Below are 26,574 nucleotides of genomic sequence, written 5' to 3'. Positions count from 1 at the left end.
GAGCGTACGCAGTCTTCGGCTTTACCGGCGCGACTCGTCTTTGGTTTCTTTTTTTTCCCCCAATAATCCGATCTTTTTGTTAATGAACTCTTTTTCATGCCTCAAAGCTATTTTCCTTCGGCTGACATGGACAGTTCATGAGTCGGGTTGGATTTTTTTTTGGGGGGCTGAGCCCATCAGCGTGGCGCATATAGTAGTTGCCCATGGGAGGCCTGGCGATTCTTGACTCTGGTAAGACTGGTAGGGCCACTGACAGGTCCCATCTTTTTTTTTTCTTTGCCTTTCCCTCTTTCTCAACTGGGTCCCCGGCATCATCATTCCATCTGGCAGCGGGCGATTTGCAGTCACTTGCAGCCGGGGAACCCCTGGTTTCAAAACTTCCCGCGACGCTGGTTGGGTGGGGGTGGAGAGAGGGACTGAGGGAGAGGATCCGGGTCATTTTTTGATTTCTTGTCTGGGCCAGGCCTTTTTGCTAATACTCCATTGGCAACGGGGAATAGGGAGGGACTCTGGGAGGGGCTCTCTGGGGCTCTGGAAGGCAAAAGACAACGCCGCAAGCCCGCAACGGCAAAGCATGGTCAGGCATTGAGGAGGTCTCCGTTCGCCATGTGGTTAGAGGAGGAGGGGGTGGGGGCTTTGGTACAATGGTACGCTGGCGTAGGGTCGGTGATGGAGATCATGGGTTAGCCCAAGTTGAGGGCGTTGAGCGTTTGGATAACTTGGCGCCGATAGGATTTGATTATCGTTGCGTCGGGGGATTCTTTTCTTTCCCTTGTTTTGGTCTTTGATCCTTTCATTTCTCTTTTCGATTCGAGATGCTATATCTATACCCCGCTCTTACTTAGTCATCTGCTAGAGTAGTAGAGACCACATGGTGGAATGTAAAGTATGCCGGGCAAAACTTTAAAGGCTTGACATGAAGTCAGCTGTAGTTCTGACGACAGTCTGACAGAGAGAGAGAGAGAGAGAGAAAGCCGCAAACTCTGGCCGGGCCGTTCATGATTCGATGGCGAATGGCGTGTGCGGCTTTTTGGGGGTGGACGCGGCTGCGTACGGACGTAGCGTACGGGATACTGCACGGCATGGCATCCCTGGGTTTGTGAACTTATCCACCACCATATTGCCTACATGACTACGGATACCTACCCTGCCACCCCCAGTGCGCCGTTTCGATAGGGTTGCAGTGGATTGGGGAGAGCTTTCGAGGCTTGAACTTTTCCGGATGGTGGGAGGCGATTGCGAAGGTGGCTGTTCGGCCTTTTGCGCGTTTAATCTACGTTCTTGGCAACACCAGGAAAATGACAGGTTTCTTGGGTTAGTAATTGACTACGGATTACCTGCCAGACCTTTATCTGACTCCATATCAATGGAGCGGGGGAAAGAAACCTGAACTTGATAGCTGCTGCGTGAGACAAGTACCCATCATTGGACCGAATTCGGCAGGGGGCCAAGACCAAAGAGTTTCCGCGTCTCTTGGGTGGATGCGACGGCGGCAGGACGGCACGAGCGGCGGGACGTTGCCGGTGCCATGTCTCGACTCTCTCTGACTTACCATTCGCGACTGTGGCTTCTGTTTCTTCTGCCTCTCCCCGCCACGCGCCGCCCGGATGGGCTTTTGTTAGTGAACCAGTGGTGAAGAGTGTGTGGTACGAAATATGATGCTAACTACGGAGCACTCCTTGCGGGCTTCGCGGCTTGCGGCTCGCGGGCGCGCGCGCATGTGTGTCTTGGTTGGCAAAGCACAGGCCTGGGATGCATCTTACAGGGCAATCTAAGGTACGACCACTTCTTGGCTGCGGCGATGGCGTCGTGGCGGCGACGGCGCGGGCGCGACATGCAGGAAGGGGGGCACAGGGGGGCACAGGGCAGAAGAAAGGAATGTTTGCGCCTGTCTACGGTATTTCGATACTTTGCGCGCGGCGTGCCTTGCATTAAGTGCGTAAGGTAGGATTCTCTGATAGTCTGTATATATATGTGTGTGTGTGTGTGTTTCTCGGGTTTTGGATAGCGGATGGAAGCCGAAGGATGGGTTGCAGTGGTAATTACTAGTGAGTAATATTTCGTAGTTGAATCGTGGGGGGAGGGCTAATGCAGGTTCCATATCATCGATGACGGCGCGAATGGTTGCATTGCTTTCTATTTAGATGGGATCCTGGTGTGAGTTGAACTATGATGGACGGTGGCATTGGACCTGATTTTGGGCATATCTGGTTCAACCACGCATCTGGTCGAGTTTCTCTTGTGGTTCACATTTCTTCTCTTCAATGTCTCGGCAGAGTCTTGACAGTTCGCGATGGGTTTCCCGAGTCCGAGCTGCATGTTCGCGTTCAGACGTCCGAGAAGCTGGCGTGCTTTTTGACATGCTCTCGACACTGCCACCGCTGCAGTGTTGCCCTCCCAAGTCTGCGCTCAGACGTTAGAGAGATCGGAACCGATGGTCCGGCTCTCAAGGTGAGGTAGGATGGCATGGATGGCGTGGATGGCGTGGTTGGATGTTTGTAGTTCGCGGGGGAAGGAAAGCTATTCCCGAGACTGCTACAAGATAGCGTTCTGACTGATCGCCGATGGGTATGGTTGCCATGGTGTTATGAGAAGCGATGATTCGATATCAGATTGAAGGTCTGGTTTAACCAGTTAGTTTCAGGGGCACCCTCTTTCTGAAGTATGTGGATAAGAGCACCCGGCGACGGTGTGATGAACTGCTCTAGTGGCGGCCAACGTCAGATCGAGCTTCTCAGACGCCATTGGATAAACTGGACGACGATCTGAGATGTCAGAAACGTCCAACCGGCTCCGAAGTCTGTTTGTGACACTACATCCGGCGCCGGCGTTCTTTCTTTGGAAAGGAAGGAGGCGTATGAGAGAGGCGTTTTTGCCCGTTTACTGTCCGGGCGCGGGCACGGGCGGAAGCGGTCTCGAATAGGTTGAAGCTAGGTTATTAGGCTTGAGTGGACTAGGGGAAGCGCGACTAGAGCTTCCGGGGTCGACGCTAGACTCTAGACCTGCGTTGGATTCCAACGTCTGGGTTTCAACTGAGAAACGGAACTAAGGCGATGATCGATTTCGGTGGGGGAAGTTCGAATGTCAGGACATTCGCCGATGGATGTCGAAATCAGATGGGCTAGGAAACTCAAGGTGAAGCTGGACGGCGTGAGATGAACGTCGTCTTCGAGCGGCATTGTCACTACTGCTTGGTTTGATGGAGCTTGAGGAGGCAGCTATGGTTATGGCAACGTACTGCGATGTAATGGGGACGTTACTCTCCCAACACATACCTTTCCATATCAAAGTGACAAGAAAAGAAGGCGCGATCCAACTATTCACTTTCTATATACTGGCTTGCAGGTACGCAGGTACGTAGAAAGGAACCATCCCAACGTCTTAAGAACCGCCTCAAGAAGTCAAGGTCTTCCAAACCTCAAGAACTCTGGGCGGCATACTGCTCTCAATATCATTGCGACTCTTAGTAACCACACATTCCCTCTTATATGCTACAATTGGCAACACACACTCGACGGCGTCATGATAGGCTCGTATAGTGCTGAACATGGCCTCATCCTCTTCCTCTGCCAAGGGAAATCATCCGCCACCCTCCCCGAGAACCTTGACCACGCTGGCTAATTCCTCAGCCATCTTGCCACCCTGAAAAGCCGTTGTTCCACAGTTTCGCGGCCAAGTTTCCGTGATAGTGTCGAATAAGTGATGAAGCGGACTCCATTTCGGATCCATGCCAGGTGTCATAGTTTGGGAAGCTCCTTCCGTAATTAGCCCTTTGATGGTACGAATTAATGCTTCATTGACTCCGTCGTATTTTATGAGGAAGGGTCGGGGTTGGAGAGCGGCGATTGTCGTGTGCAGCGCGAGCATGCCAATGGTGCAGGTTATAACGCCGGAACCATCATCCACGGCGTCCATGTCTGAATGAACGAAGCCTTCGGCGTCGTTGGTGTAGAACTATTCTATAACGTTAGACCCAAGCTGACGATTGACAATATTTTGGAGATCAATGTTTGTATCCAACAAAAATCTGTTAAGGGTGGAAGTCTTCAGCGCTGGACCGCTGCATTGGCATGCAATCAAGAAACAATCGAGCATCTCTTGGTCAAGAGGCACAAAGTGTGGTTCATGTTGCTCTTTGGTATACCGCAAGAGACTCGACATCATCTTGTTTAGACTCGGTGCCACAGGATTGTAGTAATCCATGGTCCAGTGCTGGGACCTCGCCTTCGAGAGTAGTTGTCTCAGTTTCGACGAGACGACCTTCTCGTCGCCTCCTGGAGGCAGCACCAGGCCGCTCCTGGTTCTGAAAAGAGACAATGTGCAGCATCTCACGTTGCCATGGCCGAAGAGAATTAGAAAATGTTGGTGATAGGATCGGTCTTCTCAATGGCCAGAACGAGTTCGAGTGCGTTTTCGTAATTCACATTACACACGTCCGACACGAAGGACTGCTCCGGCTTCGCCCCGAGGCTTCGCAAGAGAGCCACCGATTGCGCATTATATGCCGCTAAAGCATAGTAGAGCGGCGTCGCACCGCCTTCTTCCACTCTTTTGTTGATGTCCACACCCATGCGCTGTACGAGCTTCGTGATGGTGGGCTTGTTGCCGGAAAACGCGGCGGATTGGACCGCTGAAACCACCGCCGGACCTACGTAATCGTTAGGATCCAAACTCTACCAGTAACTGAAGAAGACCTGGTTAAAGCGGGGAAACTTTGAACGGTCCACGTTTACGCTTCGAGATGAGGCGCCGCAGGAAAGCAGTAGGCGGGCGACGGGTACTTAGTGGTTGCAGATGGCAACGTGTAGGGGCGTCCAGGCCGGTACGGCTTGCCCCTACCAAGAGGCGAATCGCGAGATCCTGACAGGTACCTAGGGGAATACACTGACACAAAAACCTCGCCGGCACTTCCATATCGACGGAGTGCTGCCCCAGGAGCCACTGGACGGTATCGCAGTGCCCGCCCTTCGTGGCGAGGTGCAAGGGCGTCGTGAAGCAGGCTTTCGAGAGTGCGACATCGACCCCTTGCCCGCTTGGAATCTTGCTGTTACGCTTCCGCTGCATTTTCATCCAGTCTTTGAGATTCTGGGGAGCATCTGCTGAATAGATCGCGACGCTATGCGCTGCAGAGTGGCCAGGTTGCCTGTCGCGGCGCTCCTGGTGATGATGTCGGTGTTGCCATCGCGTATCGCTGTGAGGTATACTTCTTTTTGGAAGTTCCTGCGGAATCCGATGCTGAATTGAGCGAGGGCAGCCACGTCGACACTTCCTAGAAATTGGCAGACGTGTGGCCAGGTTTCGGCAGGAAACCCCACGCGCGGTGTAGTCGGCGTCATGGTGTAGGTGAAGGATTTGTGTTGTAATGAGTGGTATGGGAAGACGATCGATGCAATCAAGTCAGGGTTTTTGTTTGAGTTGCTAGGATTGATTGGATTTCTCTGAGGAAATGAAAAGAAGGTGAGATGTAAGCGGAATGATATCCTTCAGTGCAAGTCATCAGGGTGAACACCAACGGGAACCTGAGAGGGCAAAGGAGATAGCTTAACCTTTCTCCGTCTCTTTTACTTCTCTGGTTAAGGTTCTGGTGCAAGAGGATATTTCGAAGCTGGAGAAAGATTCTTGGTAAGGTGTTTTTCATGTGACTATCTCGCCCACCGTTGAAACTCGGCCCCGGCATCTGGCCGGAAGACTGGCCCCGCCAGCATAGGCTCCCGTCTTCCGGACCCACTCCTGCGGGCCGCTCAGTTCTCCGATTCAAGTGCTTTATTCCACTCGGGCCGACGTTTGATGGATTAAGTACGCTCGGGCAAATACCGCAAACTTGAAATAAGGCCTGAAGCGTATCCTGGCAGGTTCTTCTCGCGAGAATGAAGACTGGCAATCTTCTTGGTACGCGAGAGACAGTGCGTTCCCTCGCTCTATCTCATTCTCGGAAACACTGCTCAACGACGCCCTTTCTAAATTGCAGATAGGACAGTCGTTTTATGGAGAAAAGATGGGGTGATACCTTTACATGCTGTCACAGGTAGGCCAAGCCGGTCTCGCACGCCGCAGGTGACCTACCCGGCGGAAGATACCCACATCGCCGATGACCCGCACCGCGCCGCCGCCGCGGTCAATGGATCCACCCACCCAAGCTTTCGTTTTTTCCCGACATTTTTTGCGCCAGTAAACTCAATTGCACCCTGCCCGGTTCAAAAGAGATAAGGCGAGCACGCCAAATCTCCCTCACTGATGAGTAAACGCGAATGAGTAAACATGCTAGGAGCTGCTGGGTAAGTTTGTGGGTTTGATTGCCGCAATCAACAAGATAATCCCTCGCCAGATAACCATGTTGGGACTTTGTAACTTTGGAACTTTGGAAGTACTTCCTTCGTAGGTGAGTGACGGCACGATGCTGCATGGGGCATCCCTTCGGTCACGCCGCCGGACACTAGTCACAGACCGTGACCGACTCAAGGGATGAGCGGGCACCGGTGGAGAACCAGCCTTGATTGTCGCGAGAGAATCCAGGCCCGATCACGCAACGTTGACGAAGGGTCTTTTCGTTTTTTTATTTCTTCAAGCTTTGTCGGCGTCGGAGCAAGTGCCGCTCTGGATACCGGATCTTCCGGATGAGCTCAGCGCACTTAGTCATTCCAGTCTTTTGACTACGACGTATTCTCTAGTCGCAACGCTACATTCGCATGCTAGTCTTCAGACAAGATCTGGGAATAACATGCGGATAAGAAATTCATGCCCATCGCTCAAAGTTTTATGATGCAGGACAAACTGACAAGGTTCAACCCGTTTTTCCCGGATGGTGCATAGCACCAGGCGGTAAGAGGTTTACCACGTAGTCCACGCTGGTTCATTGGGCCAAAAACCATCCGACGTCATGACAGGAGATCCCTCCATCCCAGGGTGCAGTAATTTATTTTACCACGAGAGACTTTTTCCTCAAGCCGAGGGCTAATTGCTAATGGCTGCCAAAGTAAGACCACGTTCCCGCCGCTAGGGTCGTCGATGCAGGCATTCCCGTTGACGGGTTGACGGGGCGGCCAACATACTTCAGCCGCCCGATGTCCGGAGAGCTGAAAAGGCTGACGTCCTGTCATCTCTTTCCGTCCCATCTCACCTCATCTCATCTCATCTTATCTCACTTCGCGGTTACATACGTCAGATAACGAAGTGCCTTCGAGTCACCAACATCTTCAAAGTCGCAGACTACCATTTAACACGATTGAAACGAACCAGTAATTAAGAAAGCACAGAACGATACGGGTACAGTGGCCGATCAGTTTAACCCACACGGCCGCTGCAAACGCAACCCTGATAATGTCAACCACAAACGCCATCCTCACATCTTCACAACCAACAATGACATCGCCACATCCCCCACCCCCGCAAAGCTGTCATCCGTTTCTGACACTCCCCCTCGAACTCCGACTCCTCATCTGGGAAACCTTTGGCTCGCAACCCCGCGTATTCGAATACCGAGAAGACACCCACCTCATCAAGCCTCCCCACGAGTACCGCCACCCACGCGCCGCCGGTCTCTTCACAAACGCCGAATCGCGAAAAGCCACCCGCGCCCTCCTCCGGCCCTTCCCGCACCCGTACGACGTCCAAAAGGATTCCCGCCCGTCGCCGCCGCCCCTGGAATTCGTCCCGTCTTCGGACATCATCTACCTCCCGCCGCTCGTCTATCGCACACGTCTCGGTGCGTGGGACTCCCTCTGGACCACGAAACCGGGCATCGAGAATATTGGGATCCACTGGTCCGTTCTCCTCGATGAGCGGCGTATCGCGGAGGCGCTGCGGGCTTGTTCGCGCTGTTTCACTGATATGAAGAGGTTGTCTGTCTTTATCGAGTTTAAGCCGCTCCCGCAGCCAGAGGAAGATATCGTGAGCGCCGGGATCGTGAGGTTGTTGGGTCCTGCCGAGGATGAGTACCGTCTGCCGAGTTTATATGCCGAGTCGCATGGGTTGATGGATGAGTTTTGGACGTGGGGGGAGTTGAGGACGGCGCTTCAGAAGGTTAGGAAGACGATGAAGTGGACGCCTGAGATTGAAGGGGTGTTGTATACCAGAGAGATGGAGGAGGCATCTGCTTTCTGAGATGGGATGGATAGATACTCGATGGTCTCATCTGAGCTATCAATTACGACGAGGACGTCGGGCTAATATGGGTAATGCCCCCACAGAGAGTATCGTTTTTGAGGATCTCTCAGGGAGCAAGCTCAGCATGCGGCGCCATGATCGGGCGAGGGTGTTACGGCGTTCCGCGGGTTTCGGGTGTTTTTATGACAGGTCTGATATGAACCTGCCACTTTTGAATGAGATATCAAGTCATTTTGAGCGGTACTTGGAAATTTGCCCTTGTGGACGTTTGCGTCAAAGTGGAAAAAAGATAAAGATGCTTTCTTCTACTACTTTGACAACCATCTTGTTTTCGAGGACTTCAACTTTTAGAACCATGTGTGTGCATGGGTATCATCCTCGACTTAATCGTACATCTCACTTCAGTTCCTACTCATGCCGTTGAGAGGGGCGCCCCTGGCCGCAATCTCGTCCACGCTCAGATCCACGTCCATCGATCTCTTAGAGGCTCACATTCGTAATCACATCGCTCTCAGCAACCTGGCCTCTGACCTCACCAACACCCTCCCTTCAGCCATATACTCATCAAAAATCTTCTCATCCTGGTCATCGTCTTCATCTCCTAGTTCTGACCCCGATAATGCTTTAAGCTCGCTATCCTCTAATTCCTGAACTTCATATTCATACACATACTCCTCTTTGTGCTCATCTGTATCCTCCACTTCATCATCATCTGTGCCCCTTTCAAGCCCCTCCCCTGCGATCTTCTCTCCATTCTTGTCTTCATCTCCCTCTGTACTCTCAACATAGTCACTGTCTTCCTCTTCGACGTAATTATCTTCATCGATAAGCCCGTGTTGCCTCAACATCTTCTCAACCTTGGGCCTTCCAGACCAGTCATCACAGTCATCAAAGTCATCGCGAATGGCAAACGCCCACTCCGGCGAAATATCCGGCCTCTCATGTTAGTCGCGAACACAACTCTTCCAGGCTTCATACACACGAGTAACGCCTTGCAGATCATCCTTTCCGCATGGGAATTGCGCTCCCTCTTACGCAAGAAGTCGAGTAAAGCGGCCAATTGAGCCTAGCGGAGTGGGAAGCGGCTCGTTTTCTCGCAAGTTGCTCACCACGAGCTTCTTCATCAAGTAGACGAACAGATTGAAAGGGTCCGGATCAGTGTCCCGCATGCCGACCTGATTCGCGCCCCAGGCCATCAGCCTGTCCAAGGTCGTCAAGGCCCGCTTCTGATTTTCCCAGTCCATCGCACCAATCGTGACGCAGAGAGCGAGCATGCGGAGAGAAGAACCCGACAACTCGTGACACTCTTTGTCGTGATGCATGGAAGGGGGGCACGCTGCGCCCCATAAGTCTTTTCGTTCCAGATAGCTCCATCTTATGAAGTCCGAGGAGAGGGGAGCCTGCTGGAGAGTCACTGCGTCGTCCAGATCCAGTGCTTCCACCAAGGGGCGGAGACTGTCCACACAGTCGCGATCCAGCCTACAGGAAAAGCTGACAGACGAGGAGAGATGTTTGATAATTCGAGATCGATTGTCAATTGAATGGAGGAGAATCGACCGAAGGTTATCTGATGTAGAGGTACGGAGTACAGTCGCGTGGGCAAGCGCGTCGGCGGGTGGATATCTGGGATTATCGTGCAAGTAAGAGAGGCGCAGCCTCGGTTGGCCGACGCCATCGCGGTCCGGTTCCAACACGACGACCAATCTCACCAAAATCCACATGTGCCACTTGCTTAGGGAACAAGATGAATATCCACTTTTGATGGATCCTTTATGGACAGACGACCATTTGCTTTGTCCCCCGAATGCCAATATGAGAAATTCTTGATACTTTGTTCCTAGGAGAGTGACTCGCGGGCAATGATAGAGTAGCACCCGTACGGATGCTTGTATATCAAGGGCTAGGGCAATATTTGTTTCCTCCGTCACAGCCGGTGCCGATCCGGACGAGAGTGGGGCCGTGTTTCGGGACGAGTGCTGTGCTCGGTATCCGATTTTGACGATGGACCCATCAGGAATCGACCCTTTTTGAGGCGCCCGATCTTTCTGCCATACCGGAAATCATGGTAAGTGAGACGCAATAGGATGATTAGATATATACACTAATATAAATATACCTTCCTACAGATGCTGAGATCACCATTCGAGTCGATGTTGAGTCTTGCTCATACTAGTGCGCGCTTCCTTGTGTTGACAGATGCCCGTACTTTGACTTTCAGAAAGGAACGCAAGATGGCCGAGAACTATCACATGGAAGATTACTCACGCATGAGTGGTAGGCAGCTAAAGGATTCTTCATTTGATCTATGATGCGTAAAAGCTCGGGAAGCGAGCAAAGGGCGGAGTCCCCAACATCACAGCCCGGCAGCATCAAATGCCGGCGATACTCCCTCCTCAGGAAATCGAGGCCATCGAAATCTCGTGGCTCCACGTGATATCTACCAAAGTTCACAAGTAGGCTGTCTCTGAGGGCAGTTGAAAACGCTGCGGAAGTCCTTCGAGTTATCCAAGGGCCCCTTGATGCGAGCGAAGCCTGGAGAGTGCACATCGGCTCCAAGCAGGTAAACGTCGTACACCTTCGAAGACGATACGTCACACCAGTTTTGTGCCCATTTCATGAAGAAGATCTGGTCATGCGAGAAGCTCTGTAGGCCAGGCAAGTCGAAATCTTGAGACTTCTTGTCTGCCTGTAGTTTCTTCCATGCCGCATAACTTGTCGCCACTCCTCCAGCGTCTGCAATGTTTTCACCGAGTGTGAAGTTACCTCGAACGGGAACATTCGTACCGTTAGGCGCAATGACTGTGAACTGCTGATACTGGTTTGCGAAGCATTTGGTACGGGTACTGAATGCCTTGAGGCTCTGCTCATCCCACCAGTTTGTGAGAGAGCCATTAGCAGCGTAGTTGTGCCCGCTGTTGTCAAAGCCGTGGGTGAGCTCATGTCCAAGAACAGAACCAAGTGCGCCATAATTGACATATGAGGGATAAGCAACATTATAGAGGGGCTTTTGCTGTATACCAGCATTGATAACGATGTCGTTGAAGGTTGTAGAGTAATAAGCATTAGTTGTCGACGGGGTTTGGAGCCAAATGTTCTTATCAGCAGGCTTGCCGAGTAGAGCCCATAACGACTTGCTGGAGAAAGTGGCAAACGCAACTGCGTTGTCGAAGTAGGAGTTGGTTACCTTCAGTCCAGTGTAATAGTCTGCAAGCTTGCGTGGGTTTGTGGTGTCCGGAGACACGTTGGGGTAACCAATCTTTTTGGAAATGGCATTGACCTTCACCTCAGCCTCTTTCTTGACTTCGGATGTTAGCCAATCCTTTTCGCCGAGGCGCGAGATAAAGGCCTGCTGGATCGTGCCCATCATATTGACAGCCAGGTCACGAGCTTCGTTTGAGTATGCCTTATCGAGGTAGAATCGACTGAGAATCCAGCCGAGCCCAGCAGGTAGAGCACTCCATGGGACTCCCTCATCAACATGACCGACACACTGCTGCCATCTCGGTGGCTTGCCAACCAACTCCGGATCTGTAGCGCGAAGCTTTGATTTCAAATCATTCAACCTTTCCGTGACATCTGTCTCGACGAAATTGGAGAAGGTGGTTACTGTTTTCCAGATGAAGAATCCTTGGACTGTTTCGACGGAAGTGTTGGAGAGAAGCTGAGATAGGTTGCCAAAGTAGGCAGGGGAAAATACAAGGTGATCGGGGGTATAGTCCGCGGGAATCAAGTTGTTGATGACGAAATCGTGGCCGAGTTCTGGGGCCACGCTTGTGACTTCTTCCAACTTGAATTTCCTTGCTGGCGACTTTGACGACCAGTGTCAGTTATTCGACCAGACCTAAAGGTTAGAAGTTCACTCACAGTTGGGCTTGCTTTACTGTCATCCTTGGCCTGCAAAGCGACCGCTTCCTTCTCAAACTTAGTAACAGACAGAGCGAGTCTCTGAGCATTCATGACATCGAGTTTGGCCGGATGGACTGCCTGAAGCAGTGCTGCCATAATGCGCTCATACTCCGCAACAGTATCATTATTTCGGGCTACTGAGCCTGTAAGCAACGGCGTGCCCCCGGGGATGACGTTAATGAGTGTCTTGTTCTGCATGAAATCAGCATGGCTCCATTGTGGAAGGTCCTCAGGCCCCAGGTCAAGATACCGTATTCTGGTCATCAAAGTCAACAGTGACTGTCTCGAACGTAGAAATGCCGAGTTGGCCAAAGAACAGTAGTGTTTTTCCCATATTTTTGGCATCATTCTTCGAGATCTTGCGATCCTTGTCCTCTGTGGTATTAGCGACAGGGAAGGCCTCCGCGACGCGATTGACGATGTTGATGAGGGGACCCAAGCCTGCAGCCTTGACGGCGGTGTCATTGATGCAAGCATTGTATGTTTCCACGATCATCTGAAAGTTGTCCCGATCCACGCCTACTTGCTCCTGTGACAGCGATGTGGTGATGAATCCGGCATCTGGTCCATTGGGGTAAGTGCCTTCTACGATGTTTTTCAGCACTATCGAGACGTCGCTGCCGACAATACCAAGCGATGAGGCCTTCCCTTGGCCAGCCCCAGGCGCATGGGCTGCTTTCCATCCAGAGCACGCATCTGCCAAGAAAGTGTATCAGCCAACCAGAGTCATGCAACAAACAGAATCCGCGGCAGTCCCGAGTAGGAGAATAACGAAAAGAGATATATGAGACATGGATCGGGAGCTTGGGCGCGGGGAAAGTAGAGCTGTAAGCAATGCGAGTGGGGGGAAACAAAAGGCAATGGGAGTTGTGCGACGCACATTTGTCAAAGTCTGTGCACGGATCGATGTCGGTATGGTTCGGTGCGAGACTCATTAGAATGTTTGAAGCGATCTCGAGGCAGATCGGTGTGGTGCAAAGGCTGCTGCCGTCCGCGGCCGCAATGAGGGGAGCCATTTTGCCGACAGTCGAGCAGTACTTGGAATGTCCGTACGCAGCTAGCATCACAAGTCAGCTAAGGGGCTTTTGGTCAGTTGGAGTACCGGATAGATAGACCTTGAGATTACAAAGCGACCTGGCGAGCCGGATAGGGAAGTTGAGGCGCTTGATGCTGGAACCAGAAGTGCCTTTCTCCGACAAGCTGACGCCCAAGTTAATGAGAGAGAAGGAAGCTGGCGAGGATCGGTTGGAGCTGGTTCATCCAGTGTGGTCTCGGGGACGAGCTGGTCCCTATATATAATGGCTCGTAAAGGGAGAAAATAATATGCTTTTTCTGCAAACCTTTTTTGGTCTAAACAATGTCGGACATTCGAGAACCATAGGATGCAGGATAAAGATGCCAAAAGCGGTAATGAGAGGGCGGCGGCGGTGTGGTGTCGTTGATGTCCCAGAAGAAGAAAGGCAGCGAGGCGTTGATCCAGTTCTCTTTAGGTAGTCCAAAGGTACATCAAAAAAGCAGGTACCTGCCCTTCTCAAACTTTCTCACGATCTTCGCTGCCTCTAGCAAGGCAGAGTCTGGTCTCTTACACCTTCCTAACCCATCCTTAGACGTGCAGGAACATCGCAGGCGAGGCTGCCTTGTTTCCTGCCGAGAGCCATTTGCCAAACTCAAGCCAAACCCAGTTCGTTGACACATCGGAAGTCTATGTGGTGACGAAATCGACTCGGCGGATGTTCAAATGTGCATGCGGCGAAGGTAAGCATTGCGGAGAAATGCAGCACAAAAGTGCCGCTCGCCAAGGATCGGGGACTTTCGCAGAGTAATTTCTGACCTGACATCTCAGCCGCGGGAAGCCGACTCCGACTCTCCGTCCCGGGTCCCCCGCGTTTCTTAGCTTATTTTCTCAAGCTGGATGGCACGTTGTCGATCACCTATGTGCGATATTGCGCAAGTATCGCTCGCGATTCGAGGCTGCCGGATGGACTGGTACTTTTGCCCAGAACGGACAGCTGGAATGTTGGGCTGATGTGTGGCTGCGAGTGAGCTTCCGTACTGAATTCTCCAAGCTGGTTTCGTAATGCCATGTGGACGCACGTGTGTCCGAAAAAGCCGACAATTTGGTTAACGTGGTGGTCAATCGAACGGCACGACTTGTTTCCAGAGACTAGCTGGTATTCTATGAATTACAGTGAAATACGGCGTATCAGTTGCTCAACTCCAACACAAGAATAGGGGATGAGAGCCGGTGACTAGACAACACAATGGCCTCGGACCGCGAACCGTAGGAATAACCACTTTTACTTTTGTGATGGCAGCGCCAAGAGCCTTCGCATGACTGCTAAGCAACGGCCGACTCTCGGCAGACCTGCATTTTGACTTCCTCAAAATAGCCTTTTAGCATGAACCTAGCTTCGAAAGCTCGAACATGCGCGCAATATGCCTCACAGGGTCTCTGATATGTGCAACGAGTCGTTGGGTAGGTACTCCCTCCCAGGGTCCAATGGGATGAAAACCTTCGACGGAGACCGTTTTCGAAAACGAATGCGGCATGATCCTTTCGCAGCTTGCTTCGCCTCGAAAAAAGTACGCGAGACTAGACGATGGCGCTCCTTGATCACAGAGCCTCAAAATACAGTAGTGTCACCGTTCCTGGCATCGGAGCACAATGATAGATCCTTCATCCGGGCAGATGGGTCGATACTTGGGATGAGAAGGTCTATACTAGATGTGACTGAATGCGTTCGACCACCGCGGCGGATCCAAGACTTTAGCGCTGCTGATGATTCGATCTTGGCTCTTACCATGGGCCACACTCTAGCTCTGAAGAGCTATAGCTATCACCAAGCTCTTGAAGGTAGGTATAAGAGGTGTGAGAAGATGCCAGGGATGGAGGATAACGAAGGAGGAGGAGGGGCAGCTGGGCACGTGCTTGCTAGACTGGCCCGTGCGCTCCTTACTTCAGCGGTACCGCACAGACCACGTCCAAAGACTGGAAGTGGGGGAACCCCCGGAGCCAATGCCCCGCAAGCCGATCAAGCCACGTTCACCCTTTGGTTTCATGCGCCACAATGACGTTGGTGTCAGTCACGCCTGGTTCCTGGTGGAGGCGATACCTCAAGCGCAATCTTCCACTTGGTCACCTCAAGCCTGCAGCCTCTCCTACTCCCTATCTTGCGGGCTTTATCGCTATTTTCATATCTAGAACAAGCCTCTTGTACCTCGAGACCTATCGATCATCAAGATGGCGAACACTGGCGCCCCTCCGAACTACTGTAAGCTTCCCTCTAATACCCCACCATAGTTACCGAGCCGCGACTAACATTGCTCTAAAGACAAGATCCTCGAGATTTCGGAGGCGGCTACGACCCAGCAAGTTCGCGATGCGTACAAGAAGCAAGTCATTCAAAATATCGAGCCGAAGCTTCCTCATACTGATCTTTGTTTCTCAGAGCCGCCTTGAAGACACACCCAGACAGGGTTCCCGCCGACTCGCCCGAGCGAGCAACGCGCACCCGCAAGTTCCAGCTTGTGAACGACGCATACTACACCTTATCCGACACACAAAGACGCCGAGAATACGACGCCCAGCGAAAAAAATTCGGCGCATCCGCCGGTACAACATACGGCGACTTTTCCGACGACGACGATTCTGACCCGGAGGAAGTACCCCCGCAGGCCGGCCCCAATACACAAAACGCCTACTCGTGGGCATGGAACTTCTTCACCGGCGGGAAGCAAGGCCAGCAGAATGAGGGACAGCGCGCGCAGGCAGATAACGCACAGTTTGGTGATGTGTTCGAGGAGATGCTGAGAGAAGAGGGCATGGCTGAGGAGGGTACGAACCGCCCGACGAGCTCGTTCTGGAGCATGGTTGGCGGTCTTAGTGGTGGCGCTCTGGGTTTCATTGTCGGAAATATGCCTGGTGCGCTGGCGGGTGCTGTCGCTGGAAACAGGCTTGGCTCTGTTCGAGATGCGAAGGGCAAGAGTGTCTATGCCGTTTTCCAGGTCAGTGCGAATCTGGAGATATCTACCGGGTAGATCCCGTCAGCCTCTCTCCCTATTCTTGTCATTTTACGTGTGGAAGGCTAACCTATCGCAGGATCTTCCGCAGGCAGATCGTGCGAGATTACTCACTCAGTTGGCCGCCAAGGTGTTCAGCCACACTGTAGGAGCTTAGGGAATTTTGGGATTTCAGATGGGTTCAGGATGATATCACATGGGCAGCTCGGAGTTTTGGGTCGGGTCAAGATCGGTATGAATAGGTAGTTTCACCAGGCCACCTTGGCACTTTGGCATCAATATACTAGATAGCTTTTATCCCTTCAAATATGCTACGTGTCGCAAAAAGTGTTCTTACGCCTTTGTACAGCATAGCTTGACGAACCTTCCCTCCCTGTGATACAACATCATCCACGGTTGGATGGACCCTGCCTCGACACAGACTGTGGCCATCACTGACCGGCATCTCACCAATGCCACTGTCAATCATAACCCCGCCAGTCCCCACGAGCTATTGCCAATGTGGTGCCCGCGACTCCGCCTGTGGATATACAGCGGGGTGAAGCGGGGTTATCGTACAATATGGGCGACTCCCCGCCTGAAATTCTTAACTACTAGTCACTAGTCAAGGTGCCAGAGTGGTTAATGGGCTGCCCTGCTATCATATCGTGATTCCAGATTAGGCAGTGGCTTCGGTCGCGCAGGTCCGAATCCTGTCCTTGACGTACCAGATCTTTTGCCTACTTGTCTTTATTTTTGATGCTGGGTGAGCTTGTGCGATGTTCTCGATTGTTTTGGTGGAAATCCGTACGAAGTAAACAGCAGTTGATCAGACGGAAGGAACCCTTCGGTACCGCACTGGCCTCCCAGGTGTCCGAGCGGAAGCATCCCGGAGCTGGCCCTTCTTCTACCTCACATCCTAAGATAGAACAATTTGTAACGTTCCCAATATCACCCCAAGTCCGGTTCCAAGGGAAGATGTCTGTCTGTATTTACTACTTGAGGCCAAAAGCTGGATTGAAATATCAAATACTCCCCCTACGCTGCACCTGGATACGCTCTGGTATCTTCGACTCATTCAGAAGGGAGGCCATCATCTGCGGGTGCCCATCACTGGTGGTCGCCGTGGGTCTTGGGCGCAAGAGATACTGCGTTGGCTTTTTGAAGTGCTCGTCGATCCCAACATCCCAACTGTTCCTAATCGGCGTGCGGTCTTTGCCATGGTCTGGTGATGACCCTGCTTTCTTCGTGAAAGTTGGTGTGACCGTCAGCTGTAATTGTTGACTCGAACCCATAAGCTTCACGACCATCATAACCCAACTGAAGAGGGCCAGAGCCATGGCTTCAGAGACCTTGAAGACGTTTTGAGCAGTGACTCGGCCGACGGATCGGACGGGTTTGTCTGAGATACCCTGATCACTGTTGTCACTGACTAGCGTTTCGCCGCCCGTGGAAGACTCGCTTCCATTCTTTGCCGGCGAGGATTGACGGATGATCTCTGAGGTGGCAAACTGCACCAAATCAACTACCCCCAAATCTCCCACATCATCAAAATCTTCGGAGGATAAATCTGCGAAACGATCCGCCTCTTTCAACGCTGCTGGCATAGGCAGTGGCATCTCTACCGCCCTGGCATCGTCCATCTCCGTCTTCATATCCTCGTTTAGACGGCCCGCAACGCCATCAAGCTGATTCTTGAAGACAGAAGCCGCTGAAGATAGGTCTATTTCTATTGCCGTCGAGTTATCGGTGTCTTTCGACTTGGAGCGGAAACGAAGAAACTTCATGCCATGTCTGGTTTGCTGCATCTTGCTCTTGAGTCGACCCTCGACTTCGACGCACATGGTTATCGGTCGACCTTTGTGTTCAAACGCGAAGCCGGTATGGAAGGTGGGTGGAAGTGATGGATTGCTGTCCACTTCGCTGTCAACGAAATCCCATTGCAGGGACCTGAACCCTTCTCCATCTTTTGGCCGTGTTGGCACTCCTTTAAAGGTCCAGCAGTTGACAACCTCTCGTGTCATGCTACGGTGAGTCCCCATTCCTCCCAATTCCGCCATACCGCCAAACCCAAGCGTGGGCTCGAAATCTCTCTCCCTGACCTCAGTGGTGATAGTTTTCGGGCCTGAGATATTTTGAGGTCCAAGGAACTCTGTCACTGATACCGCATGGTCTGATTTCCGCGAGGGTTGGCCATGCCTGCGTGATCGTCCACCTTCGATTGGGACCCTTGATGCATCTCGATCGGCCAAAGTGATGAAGATCGTGGCATTACTCAGTGTATGTCCTTGAGGCTGCCTTATCGTCATGTCAATGTAGACAATGCCGGCAGGCTGTTTATTAGAACCAAGAACACCCCATTGTGCCTTTCTCCATTTGTACATGCAGTCGATTTTCACTTTTCCGACACTAGCGCTTGATCCTCCAGGTAGGTAGGGACCGCAGGCTTTCTCTTGATCAAAGCGTTCGAAATCTTGTCGGCCAAACCTGCGGAATTTGAGCCCGGGACGAAGCGGCTGTCGTTTTTCGATTGCTTGATGTCGAAACGCCGTGTCAGCCATGTCGCGGATGTCTTAGTGCCGCACGACACAAGAATGTAGAGGAAAAGGTTGGTATTCCTTGAAAGACGAGCGAGGCTCGCAGAGTGCGAGGAGGTTAGGCTGGGGCAGAAGCCCTCTCCTTTGTAAGAGACAACAGGCATTCAGCATTTGTGCATAAACGAGGGCTGCAAGTGGAATCGACGCCCAGCTCCAAGGCGCCTATCATGAGACAGTGATAACCCTCTCGCCCAGCAGTCGAACGAGGGGTAATGAGTGCCAACTCCGGTGCGGCAATAGTTCTCATTCGCTTCGGTGTCTCGGGGTGGCTGTTTCGTTGGACGCGGGCATGGTCATGCAAGCTTACTATTGAGTCGCAGCCTGATTGAGACGCACTCATCCCCTTCTCTCTTTTTGCTCGACATTCTGCTTCTTCTGTTTATTATTCGTTTCGAAAACAGTGCTTTGCCACCGCCGCAGAAGTCGAACTGCTCGTGTCTGGTGGAAGATTCCTACATCATGGATCGAAGTCCATTTGGCCCAAAACCATGGGGATCGTCCCGTGGCGGTATGCCGTATTCCGACCACAAAGCCTACCAGAGCCAGCTTCGAGTCAGGCTGTCGTTTCTCCAAGAAGAAGGAAGAAGACTGAATCAAGCTCTAATGTCACTTGGCTCCAGCTCATACCCGCCGCCGTCCGGAAAAGAGATGGTGCAATACTCCCCAGAGGTCACCAACGCATCTTCACAATCGTTCCGACCTCAATCGAAGGCCCCTACGGTCACTAGCGATCAGCATTCCGACAGAAACGACCAGCACAAGCATCATATCCCCGCGAAAGAAGAGTCAAGAAAGCAGTCCCAGGGGGGTACATTTTTCCCTCAAAGACCCCGAAGCCCCCCTGCTCATACCGTGAATTTGGAGCCCGGTCCGGGCTTGTCGACAATCTATGAGGACTCTGAATCTAGCGCGCGTTCTTTTACCGAAAGTGACGCCGCTTCTGGAGCTGAAGGGAATATAGATCCTGAAGTCCGAGCCGGACCCAAGAATCCTCGTTATCTACGACCTCACTTGAACGTTCAGCCAAATCCTCCAGTCTATGGACCTCCTAATCCTCGACCAGCCTACGAAGCCCAACATTGTTCTGGCGACAAGCCCCACCGCGGCATCCGTATTCAGGTCAACCCTCATTGCCCACAAGACATGACAGTTCACTCGGAACTCGAAGCGACAGAAGATCTGGAGGAAGACTTGGAGAATTACGTAAGGCTTGTGAGACTAGGGAGATTCAAAGCTGCCCAAAGGCATTTCAAACAAAACTTGATACATTCCATCGACAACCCATATGTATTGGACCAGTACTGTTCGAGCCTTGTGGCGATGTCAGATTTCCACGCTCTTGCTCGAATTACTGAGACCATGGACTCAGAACCCCGCTCGGGAGCCGTTCACGTGAGCATCATTGGACAACTTCATCGAGCTGAATACCTTTCTGGGGTCAGGCTTCTGAAATCTGAGAGAGCAGTTGAGGAGTTCTTAAATCCGTCGTACTTCTTCGCGAACACCAAAGGGCACTGGCCTAAGCTGGACTCAACAGAAGTAAGTGAAAAGCTTGTTCGAAACAAAGGTCGAGAAATAGTTGAAGCTGACTCTCAAGTAAGTTTTCGGTGCTACTATCGATTGGGCTTCCTGAGTATGACTTTGAGGCAACCGACAAGTTTCTCCTCAAGCACCATAGCCTCGCCACAGTTTATCAACATTTATTGGCAGAAGCAAGAATATGGGACTTCAGAGATCTCCTCGACGAGCTACTGGTTATACAGCAGAGTTCCGTTTATGTGACACTGAAACACCTCCACCAGGACGGAAGCCACAGACAGCCGATTGATTTCATCCGAAGTATCGAAAACAACTGGGGAACAACCATAGGAGACGAGAGCTCGTCATTCGCTCTCCTAGAAATTTTTACAACACTTGTTCTGGCTTCTATGGAAGGCTCTGAGGACATTGGCATGGTGAAGGCAATCTTCCGAATCACCGAACGCTATGCCCGAGGGGTTCTCGAAATTAAGTCAACCAACTCGAAATCTCGGCCGTATCTTCGTTGGATTATCGCAAAGATATTGCTGGAGCAGTACGCCGATCCGAAGATCGCGGGATTCTTCACCCTCAGCTCTCACCTCAGACGATTGCGAGGAATTTGCGACCGGCCAAGGGTCATCGTACCTCTTGAAGGCATGATTATGTATGCACCTGATGATGATGAGGCTCCTGAATGGGACCCCGATACCTCTAGTAACTTGGGACATAACTATGCTCTTGGAATGGTGCTTGAGGTTGCAGAAGAGTTGGGGGATGTCCCGTTACAAGCAACTTGTCTTCAATTGCTAATCTACCAAAGTCCGCAACCATGGCCTCTACTAGATAGGTTAGGTAACCTGTTTAAATCAGTGGGATCCCGCGTAGGCTATTTTGAAACTCGGCTATATGGATTTATACCGAAGGTTGCTACAACGGCAGAGAGTCGCGAAAGGATCCGTAGGGATATTCTCCTTGCCGAGGAAATACAGCCTGGACGACGAATGATGCTTCTAACCTCTACAAAGTACATGATTCTGAGAGCTTTGTCGTCGAGTCAACAAGACAAGAACTTATATCTAAACAGGGCAGTGGAATACGATCGCTTTCTGGATCAATCTTCTACCTCACAGCAAGACGCCAGGAGGCCTACGAATGATAGACCAAATTATGCGGATCTTGAAATTCCGCGAACCAGTAGAAATTGATTGGTTTATGTCTTGCTACGCGGGCAGATATCAAACATGGCAGGTTACTGCAGGAGGAGAAAGTAGATCCGAGTTTGACGAAACAATTCGATGATCACGCATTAGGTGGGCATGGCAGCAATTTAACTTTCTCAGTTCGGGTCGTAAACCAATTACCGAAGGTCGATAGCAAAATAATTTCTTTCAATTGCGATCGTAGCTTTGTTTTCATCGGTGATGTCTTGTTACGGCATCAAGGGCTTTCAAGGACCAGTATCGTTCTTAATAGCATTAACAGGACTAAGCAGCCTGCTCAACTCAGAAAACCCTTTTATTCATCTCAAACCTGTGGTCGTTCCTTGATGCTAGATCTTGCTACTTCGCTCGACAACCTTGATGAAACTGGTCAATTCCATCGATCCAGTTGGCGAGAACAGCTCTTTAGTTTTACCCAGGATATCTCGCAACCAGAAGAGCTCTCACAGTAAGATGAACCTGCTAAGTAACCATCGCTGATGCCATATAGCGAGTCATAATCTTTAGACTGTCTGTCGCATAGATGGAAAACGAGACTGGAAAATAACACACTGCCGTAAATAAGATGGCACGTACCTAGCAGAGACGTGAAGTATGACAAGACCATTGAGAGGTAAGTTTTGTCGTCGCAAATCTCAGCATTGGTCCAGTCGTCTTCATCAAGAGGTTTGAATTGTCGCAAGAGTATCTTCCAGATGTATGCGCGTCATGGGCGAGATTTGATGGGCGTTCGGGCCCACGAGCTAGCTGCCGCGGAAAAGTGGGAGCTGATACCGATGGTACTCCAGAGAAACTCCAAGTAAGTCAGCTGAGGGGCAAGCATACTGACAACCATTACCCCCAGCTGATTTCAAAGTGCATACGTGTTGATAACGGCCGCGACCGCAGCAAGGAATTCGATCGCAAGAGCAACCCTCCTGAGCGACACAGACGATCTTTTGGTGCGCAATCGGTAGCGCCGGGACTTGACCAGCTTCAACGGGTTCATGTATTCGAATGATCGAATAGGATGGATAGCAGGCGATCTAGCAGCAGCGAGCAAGGCGATAAGTGGTCTCTGGCCAATAACGCAGAGCGTAGAGGTCTCTTCCACGCTGTTTCCGACTGTGGCAAGGATTGTTGGCATGATACCGAGGACAACTACGGCGGCTACCATGTTGCTCATGATGAACTCGGACGTGTTGCCCAGGATGCAATTTACGACAGGCTGAGCGAGCCTGTTCGTGTTGTCGCCTCCGGTGGACCAGTCGATGAGGGCATTTTCTCTCGGTATCGTCAAGTATCTCTCGTACTCGGCTGAGCAGTTGCCCTCGACGATGGCTTCGAAGGTAGGTCCAAATTCGGAATACCAGCTTTTGAAATGGTCTTTGGCTACGTATACTGCGAGGCACGGCCAGCAGAGAAAGGTAACCAGTACGAAGGAAATGAAAATTGAAGACATCTTTAGCATCGAGAAAGGCGGTGCAGCATTAAGGTTGGAGCCGAAAGTCGAAAATCGTCAACTATCTTGCTAACATGGAATAGTGTACGACTATGACATGAACTTGATAGCGAGAAAGAAGCGCTCCAGAACTTCATGAAAGCTAGGACGTACCAGGGTTTTTACCTGTTACATAAGATACTGCAGCCTTGGGCCTGGGGAGAGGAACCTAACAACGCCCATGTTGAGCAGCCGTACAGAATCCTGTATGTCATCACCTCTTGACAGATCATGCAAGAACGCAAGACATGGAGCTGGACGAGAATGTCAACTTTCGAGCCACCTTCTTTTCTGGGAAGCACCCAGGAGGTAGGTCAGAGAGCGTCAATCTTCCGACAAGTAAGCAGCCTCAGGAGGTGAGAGCCTCGATACCCGAGAGTCAAGTGGTTTTCTCGTATGTATTCCTCCCAGTGGGCATGCTCACTTTGTCATCGTTCAGTGGTATCATGACATGCACTCGAAGTTGCGGAGGCTACACAACTGAAGCTATATTCAGCATGGCTGATTACTGGAGTAATTGGACTCGACCAAGCTTATCGAGGGCGGCAATAGGCCTCTATAAGGGTGCGTGATCAGAGCAGAATTTCCAAGCTGAAGGGTTCGGTCATCGGGTACGTGGACCAAATACCTACCTATGCAAAGGCAGAGTTGGAACTGACTCGTCCTGTATTCAGTGGAATTGAATCATAGGAACTCGTTTTGGTCGAACTTGTGCAAGTCGATCGGTATCACAAGTCAATTTCTGCATATATTTATGAGCAGGACCTTGCTGTCTAGCTTCCAGTGGGATTAAGTTGTGCATTCCGAAGGGAGGGTTTTCGGGACTATTTGGGCAGATAAATCTGTCTTAATTCAGCCGGGGCGAGTACCCACTCCACCTACTTAGACCTTGACGGATTAACATCCAGTCGATTACTCAGCTCGGTATCGGTACGAACGGCAACCCTGCAACTTGCCGGATATCCATACTGTGGCTTCAGACTCGCCCTTTTTAAGAACGAGCCAGACACACTTAGACTTTTCACCAATCCACGACTTTCTAATAATCCTCAGCATCTCCCATTCCGCCTTCCGCACCACTCAGTGCAAACCACCGGGATGTTCATGAGTTTTCCACTGTTCTGGCGTGTAACATCTCAACATAGACGGTTCGACCACGACAGCTTCTAAGAAACAGCGTGATCAAAGTGCAGCTTTGCGCTGTAGCCGTGCTTACACCTACCCCTCGGAGAAGGCAATCCAAGTCTCACAGAAAAGTCTACGGTGCTCAGCTCATTTTCTCCATCGCCGTCTCCTTTTCTGCAGCCTCATACCAAGCCGGAATGCCTTTTCCGTTGCCATCACTACCCTACCCACCCTCCAGTGACGGGTTCTGGAACCCTGTGACAGCAACCATCAACTGGTGCGAGGAGGTAGGCTTGTTGCGCTATATTTCAGGAAGATCTACAAAGAACTTCTAACATCTAATCGAATTTTACTGATGTTGACTGAGGTTTCCAGGACTACTATGTCACATCATACGTGGCTGAGTTTGTCAACACCTTCACCAATGCGATATTCGTCTACCTGGCATTAGTTGGAATCTCCAGCTGTATTCGGAACAACCATCCACGGGTATTTCTGGTGGCATATGTCGGATACATGACCATTGGTATCGCAAGCGTGGTCTACCATACCTCCTTAAAATGTTCGTTGCTTCTGGAGTCCTTGACAATGTCGTGTTACGGTACTAACACTTGGAAAAGACTGGATGCAGCTGTTTGATGAGCTGTCAATGATATATACCACATGCATCCTCTTCTATGCGGTATTTTCCCACGGAAAATCTTCATTTGGCCAGGCTCTTCTGGGCACCTTCGTTACTAGCTTGGCCATTTTCATCACCGTGTACTACCACTATCTCGGGGATCCCGTCTTCCACCAAGTCATGTTTGGAATCCTCACAGCTACCGTTGTCTTCCGAAGCATGTACATCATGGAGAAGATACTCCGGCCCAAGTCCAAACCTCAGAGCAAGGCTGAGCTTCTTGACATACAGCTCCTCAAGAAAATGTGGACATTGATCACTTGTGGTCTTGTCTCCATAGCCATTGGATTTCTAGCTTGGAACCTCGACAACATTCTCTGCTCACAACTTCGACAACGGCGACGAGAGCTCGGACTTCCTTGGGGCATTCTCCTTGAGGGCCATGGATGGTGGTGAGTGTGGGTTCACGTCGGATACAAGAAAGAAGCTGACAAGCGAGCTAGGCACCTATTCACCGGTATTGCATGCTATATCAACGTGACTTACGGCGTCTGGCTGCGCTATTGCAGAGACGGGAAGAAGGAAGAAGTTGTCCTGGCGTGGCCCTCGATGCTCGGCTCCATTCCCACCGTTGAACGACTGCAGCATGGAGGACATCCATCGAAGCTCCTCTCGAAAACGGAGTAATCTGGAGTACAACAACCGATTGGAAGAGGCTGTCCAATGCCAATGAATCTGCCAGATAAAGAGGCATATTGATGCCGGCGAAGGCTTCAGTTGTGTGTCACAGTGTCTGAGCTTCCCCTGAGGCTCTCAGCTCGAAGGAATAGGGGCCAGTAATTTGGCGTCAGTGGGAATGTGCTGGACAACAAAGCGGCTGAGAAATATTGCCTGCCGTGGCACCACTAGCCATCGCGTCGAAGCCATGTACGATGTGACTGTGCGATGTCCCTGTTCCCGCCAAGTAAATAAAAGGGGAAGAACGAAAAGAAGGAGCCACTTTAAAAAACACAGAGGCTTGGTCGATGCATGGCTGTTTAAGGTAGGTGGGTGTGAGCAGCAGGCTACTAATCGCGCCTTGAACTGGGAAACCGGTGTGAGATGGATGCGACTGCATACAACAGACAACTCCAGATAGGAATACACTTTGTTCCTGATTGCACCGTTCGGGTGGCGTTTCGCACAAATACACATTTGATCGTCCACGTGGTGTGGTCTCCCATCTTTTTTTCCCTTTCAGAAATACAACATCAATGTTCTCTGATAGAGAGCTGCGCTTCGCCTGGATGAAGACCAGAAATCCAAGGGGTTTGAGAGGAAATCCATCAGTACTGAGATGAGTGCGACCAGCGAATGAGTTGCGGTGGTGAAGCGCGCATCCTTTCTCCCAAGTGTCGTACAGACTCGAACCAACTGTCCGGGACCAAGACACTTGGCAATGCAGCCAATTAGCTACCGTTCAGTAACATGCAGCTGAGAATTGTTCGCAGTGCTTCAATAGGTACTGAACTACTGATCAAGGCCGGTACTGAGCCCTTTGATATCTCCAGTCTCAATGCGTGCGGTTACATAGCATCAGGCTGCCACGCCAGCCAACGGCCCCTGCGGGCTGAGGGGCTCTCGGAATACTCGACCATCTGATCTTGGTCTTCTCCCGGGCGGAAATAAGGGCTTCCTTATACCTGTAGTCGTGAAGTTTTCTTTGCAGTCCCCTATTAGATAGCTGCGGAAGCTGTTGGGCGATATAACACTGTTCTACGCAGTTAGAATATAACCGGAGTACCTGATTTCTAATATAAAACCCTGTTAAGGAATTCAAAGCGGTAACTTTACTTGGACAAACAAGGTCCGCCGTCGGTATGGTCGGCCTTCGTTCTCTCGTATGTCGCTGGTAAAATATCCTGGATTTACTTGCAAGCGTTTTCTTTTCTACCGCACTATTATCCCGGATGGGAGCAATATGCATCACTCTTTACTACCTTCTCGCGAGGCCGAGAGGAT

The 26,574-nt window shown here is 51.2% G+C and overlaps 11 protein-coding genes and 1 non-coding gene across 12 annotated transcripts; 6 read left to right on the top strand and 6 right to left on the bottom strand.

The window, feature by feature from the left end:
- Positions 1-4,352: 4,352 nt before the first annotated feature.
- On the bottom strand, positions 4,353-5,064 carry BDP55DRAFT_725626 (uncharacterized protein; the record flags this gene model as incomplete). The annotated part of the gene is made up of 2 exons (XM_060579031.1): positions 4,353-4,648; positions 4,890-5,064. The coding sequence occupies 2 exons, from the start codon at positions 5,062-5,064 to the stop codon at positions 4,353-4,355; spliced, it is 471 nt and encodes a 156-aa protein (XP_060433153.1).
- A 2,295-nt stretch (positions 5,065-7,359) lies between these two features.
- BDP55DRAFT_691599 (uncharacterized protein) lies at positions 7,360-8,100 on the top strand (the record flags this gene model as incomplete). The annotated part of the gene is made up of 1 exon (XM_060576994.1): positions 7,360-8,100. One exon carries the CDS (start codon positions 7,360-7,362, stop codon positions 8,098-8,100), a length of 741 nt encoding a protein of 246 aa, XP_060433152.1.
- Positions 8,101-8,504: 404 nt separating this feature from the next.
- Positions 8,505-9,425, bottom strand: BDP55DRAFT_725624 (uncharacterized protein; the record flags this gene model as incomplete). The annotated part of the gene is made up of 3 exons (XM_060579030.1): positions 8,505-8,582; positions 8,640-9,039; positions 9,139-9,425. 3 exons carry the CDS (start codon positions 9,423-9,425, stop codon positions 8,505-8,507), a joined length of 765 nt encoding a protein of 254 aa, XP_060433151.1.
- Positions 9,426-10,460: 1,035 nt separating this feature from the next.
- On the bottom strand, positions 10,461-13,266 carry BDP55DRAFT_408660 (peptidase family M13). The gene is made up of 5 exons (XM_060567353.1): positions 13,125-13,266; positions 12,890-13,066; positions 12,260-12,705; positions 11,968-12,201; positions 10,461-11,911 (listed from the first exon to the last, which is right to left on the bottom strand). Exons 2-5 carry the CDS (start codon positions 13,023-13,025, stop codon positions 10,541-10,543), a joined length of 2,187 nt encoding a protein of 728 aa, XP_060433150.1. The 5' UTR covers positions 13,026-13,066; positions 13,125-13,266; the 3' UTR covers positions 10,461-10,540.
- An 806-nt stretch (positions 13,267-14,072) lies between these two features.
- BDP55DRAFT_408658 (uncharacterized protein) lies at positions 14,073-15,267 on the top strand. The gene has a single exon (XM_060567352.1). The coding sequence runs from the start codon at positions 14,446-14,448 to the stop codon at positions 15,079-15,081; it is 636 nt and encodes a 211-aa protein (XP_060433149.1). The 5' UTR covers positions 14,073-14,445; the 3' UTR covers positions 15,082-15,267.
- On the top strand, positions 14,895-16,426 carry BDP55DRAFT_653194 (DnaJ domain-containing protein). The gene is made up of 4 exons (XM_060574169.1): positions 14,895-15,281; positions 15,342-15,402; positions 15,459-16,014; positions 16,109-16,426. The coding sequence occupies exons 1-4, from the start codon at positions 15,251-15,253 to the stop codon at positions 16,184-16,186; spliced, it is 726 nt and encodes a 241-aa protein (XP_060433148.1). The 5' UTR covers positions 14,895-15,250; the 3' UTR covers positions 16,187-16,426.
- Positions 16,427-16,632: 206 nt separating this feature from the next.
- Positions 16,633-16,733, top strand: BDP55DRAFT_t94. Its single transcript has one exon. It is a non-coding gene; the product is annotated as a tRNA-Ser (tRNA).
- Positions 16,734-17,615: 882 nt separating this feature from the next.
- On the bottom strand, positions 17,616-18,569 carry BDP55DRAFT_545628 (uncharacterized protein; the record flags this gene model as incomplete). The annotated part of the gene is made up of 1 exon (XM_060568589.1): positions 17,616-18,569. A coding segment is annotated over one exon (954 nt), but the record flags the coding sequence as incomplete, so codon positions are not given.
- Positions 18,570-19,723: 1,154 nt separating this feature from the next.
- BDP55DRAFT_765716 (uncharacterized protein) lies at positions 19,724-20,969 on the top strand (the record flags this gene model as incomplete). The annotated part of the gene is made up of 3 exons (XM_060580943.1): positions 19,724-20,144; positions 20,207-20,840; positions 20,947-20,969. The coding sequence occupies exons 1-3, from the start codon at positions 19,749-19,751 to the stop codon at positions 20,967-20,969; spliced, it is 1,053 nt and encodes a 350-aa protein (XP_060433146.1). The 5' UTR covers positions 19,724-19,748.
- A 556-nt stretch (positions 20,970-21,525) lies between these two features.
- BDP55DRAFT_653188 (uncharacterized protein) lies at positions 21,526-22,094 on the bottom strand. Its single transcript, XM_060574168.1, has one exon. It carries the CDS (start codon positions 21,951-21,953, stop codon positions 21,717-21,719), a length of 237 nt encoding a protein of 78 aa, XP_060433145.1. The 5' UTR covers positions 21,954-22,094; the 3' UTR covers positions 21,526-21,716.
- Positions 22,095-22,196: 102 nt separating this feature from the next.
- Positions 22,197-22,787, bottom strand: BDP55DRAFT_628771 (uncharacterized protein; the record flags this gene model as incomplete). The annotated part of the gene is made up of 1 exon (XM_060571939.1): positions 22,197-22,787. The coding sequence occupies one exon, from the start codon at positions 22,785-22,787 to the stop codon at positions 22,197-22,199; it is 591 nt and encodes a 196-aa protein (XP_060433144.1).
- Positions 22,788-24,041: 1,254 nt separating this feature from the next.
- Positions 24,042-25,323, top strand: BDP55DRAFT_408611 (ceramidase). The gene is made up of 4 exons (XM_060567351.1): positions 24,042-24,238; positions 24,327-24,513; positions 24,572-25,025; positions 25,077-25,323. The coding sequence occupies exons 1-4, from the start codon at positions 24,149-24,151 to the stop codon at positions 25,258-25,260; spliced, it is 915 nt and encodes a 304-aa protein (XP_060433143.1). The 5' UTR covers positions 24,042-24,148; the 3' UTR covers positions 25,261-25,323.
- The last annotated feature ends 1,251 nt before the right edge of the window (positions 25,324-26,574 follow it).

The sequence above is a fragment of the Colletotrichum godetiae genome (genome assembly GCF_030913485.1).
Source record: "Colletotrichum godetiae strain CBS 193.32 chromosome Unknown BDP55scaffold_8, whole genome shotgun sequence".
In the NCBI taxonomy this organism is placed as follows: Eukaryota; Fungi; Ascomycota; class Sordariomycetes; order Glomerellales; family Glomerellaceae; genus Colletotrichum; species Colletotrichum godetiae.
Note: the sequence above shows the minus strand (reverse complement) of the source record. Positions and strands in the feature narration are given on the sequence as shown.

Coding starts and splice junctions, on each gene's coding strand:
- BDP55DRAFT_408660 (XM_060567353.1), bottom strand. CDS start 13,025: ATGGCTCCCCTCATTGCGGCCGCGGACGGCAGCAGCCTTTGCACCACA. Junction 12,706..12,889: donor GTGCACAGACTTTGACAAAT/GTGCGTCGCACA, acceptor CTTTCTTGGCAG/ATGCGTGCTCTGGATGGAAA. Junction 12,202..12,259: donor ACTTTGATGACCAGAATACG/GTATCTTGACCT, acceptor GATTTCATGCAG/AACAAGACACTCATTAACGT.
- BDP55DRAFT_408658 (XM_060567352.1), top strand. CDS start 14,446: ATGCCTCACAGGGTCTCTGATATGTGCAACGAGTCGTTGGGTAGGTAC.
- BDP55DRAFT_653194 (XM_060574169.1), top strand. CDS start 15,251: ATGGCGAACACTGGCGCCCCTCCGAACTACT. Junction 15,282..15,341: donor TGGCGCCCCTCCGAACTACT/GTAAGCTTCCCT, acceptor ATTGCTCTAAAG/ACAAGATCCTCGAGATTTCG. Junction 15,403..15,458: donor GTTCGCGATGCGTACAAGAA/GCAAGTCATTCA, acceptor TTTGTTTCTCAG/AGCCGCCTTGAAGACACACC.
- BDP55DRAFT_653188 (XM_060574168.1), bottom strand. CDS start 21,953: ATGGTCTTGTCATACTTCACGTCTCTGCTAGGTACGTGCCATCTTATT.
- BDP55DRAFT_408611 (XM_060567351.1), top strand. CDS start 24,149: ATGCCTTTTCCGTTGCCATCACTACCCTACCCACCCTCCAGTGACGGG. Junction 24,239..24,326: donor CCATCAACTGGTGCGAGGAG/GTAGGCTTGTTG, acceptor TGAGGTTTCCAG/GACTACTATGTCACATCATA. Junction 24,514..24,571: donor CTACCATACCTCCTTAAAAT/GTTCGTTGCTTC, acceptor CACTTGGAAAAG/ACTGGATGCAGCTGTTTGAT.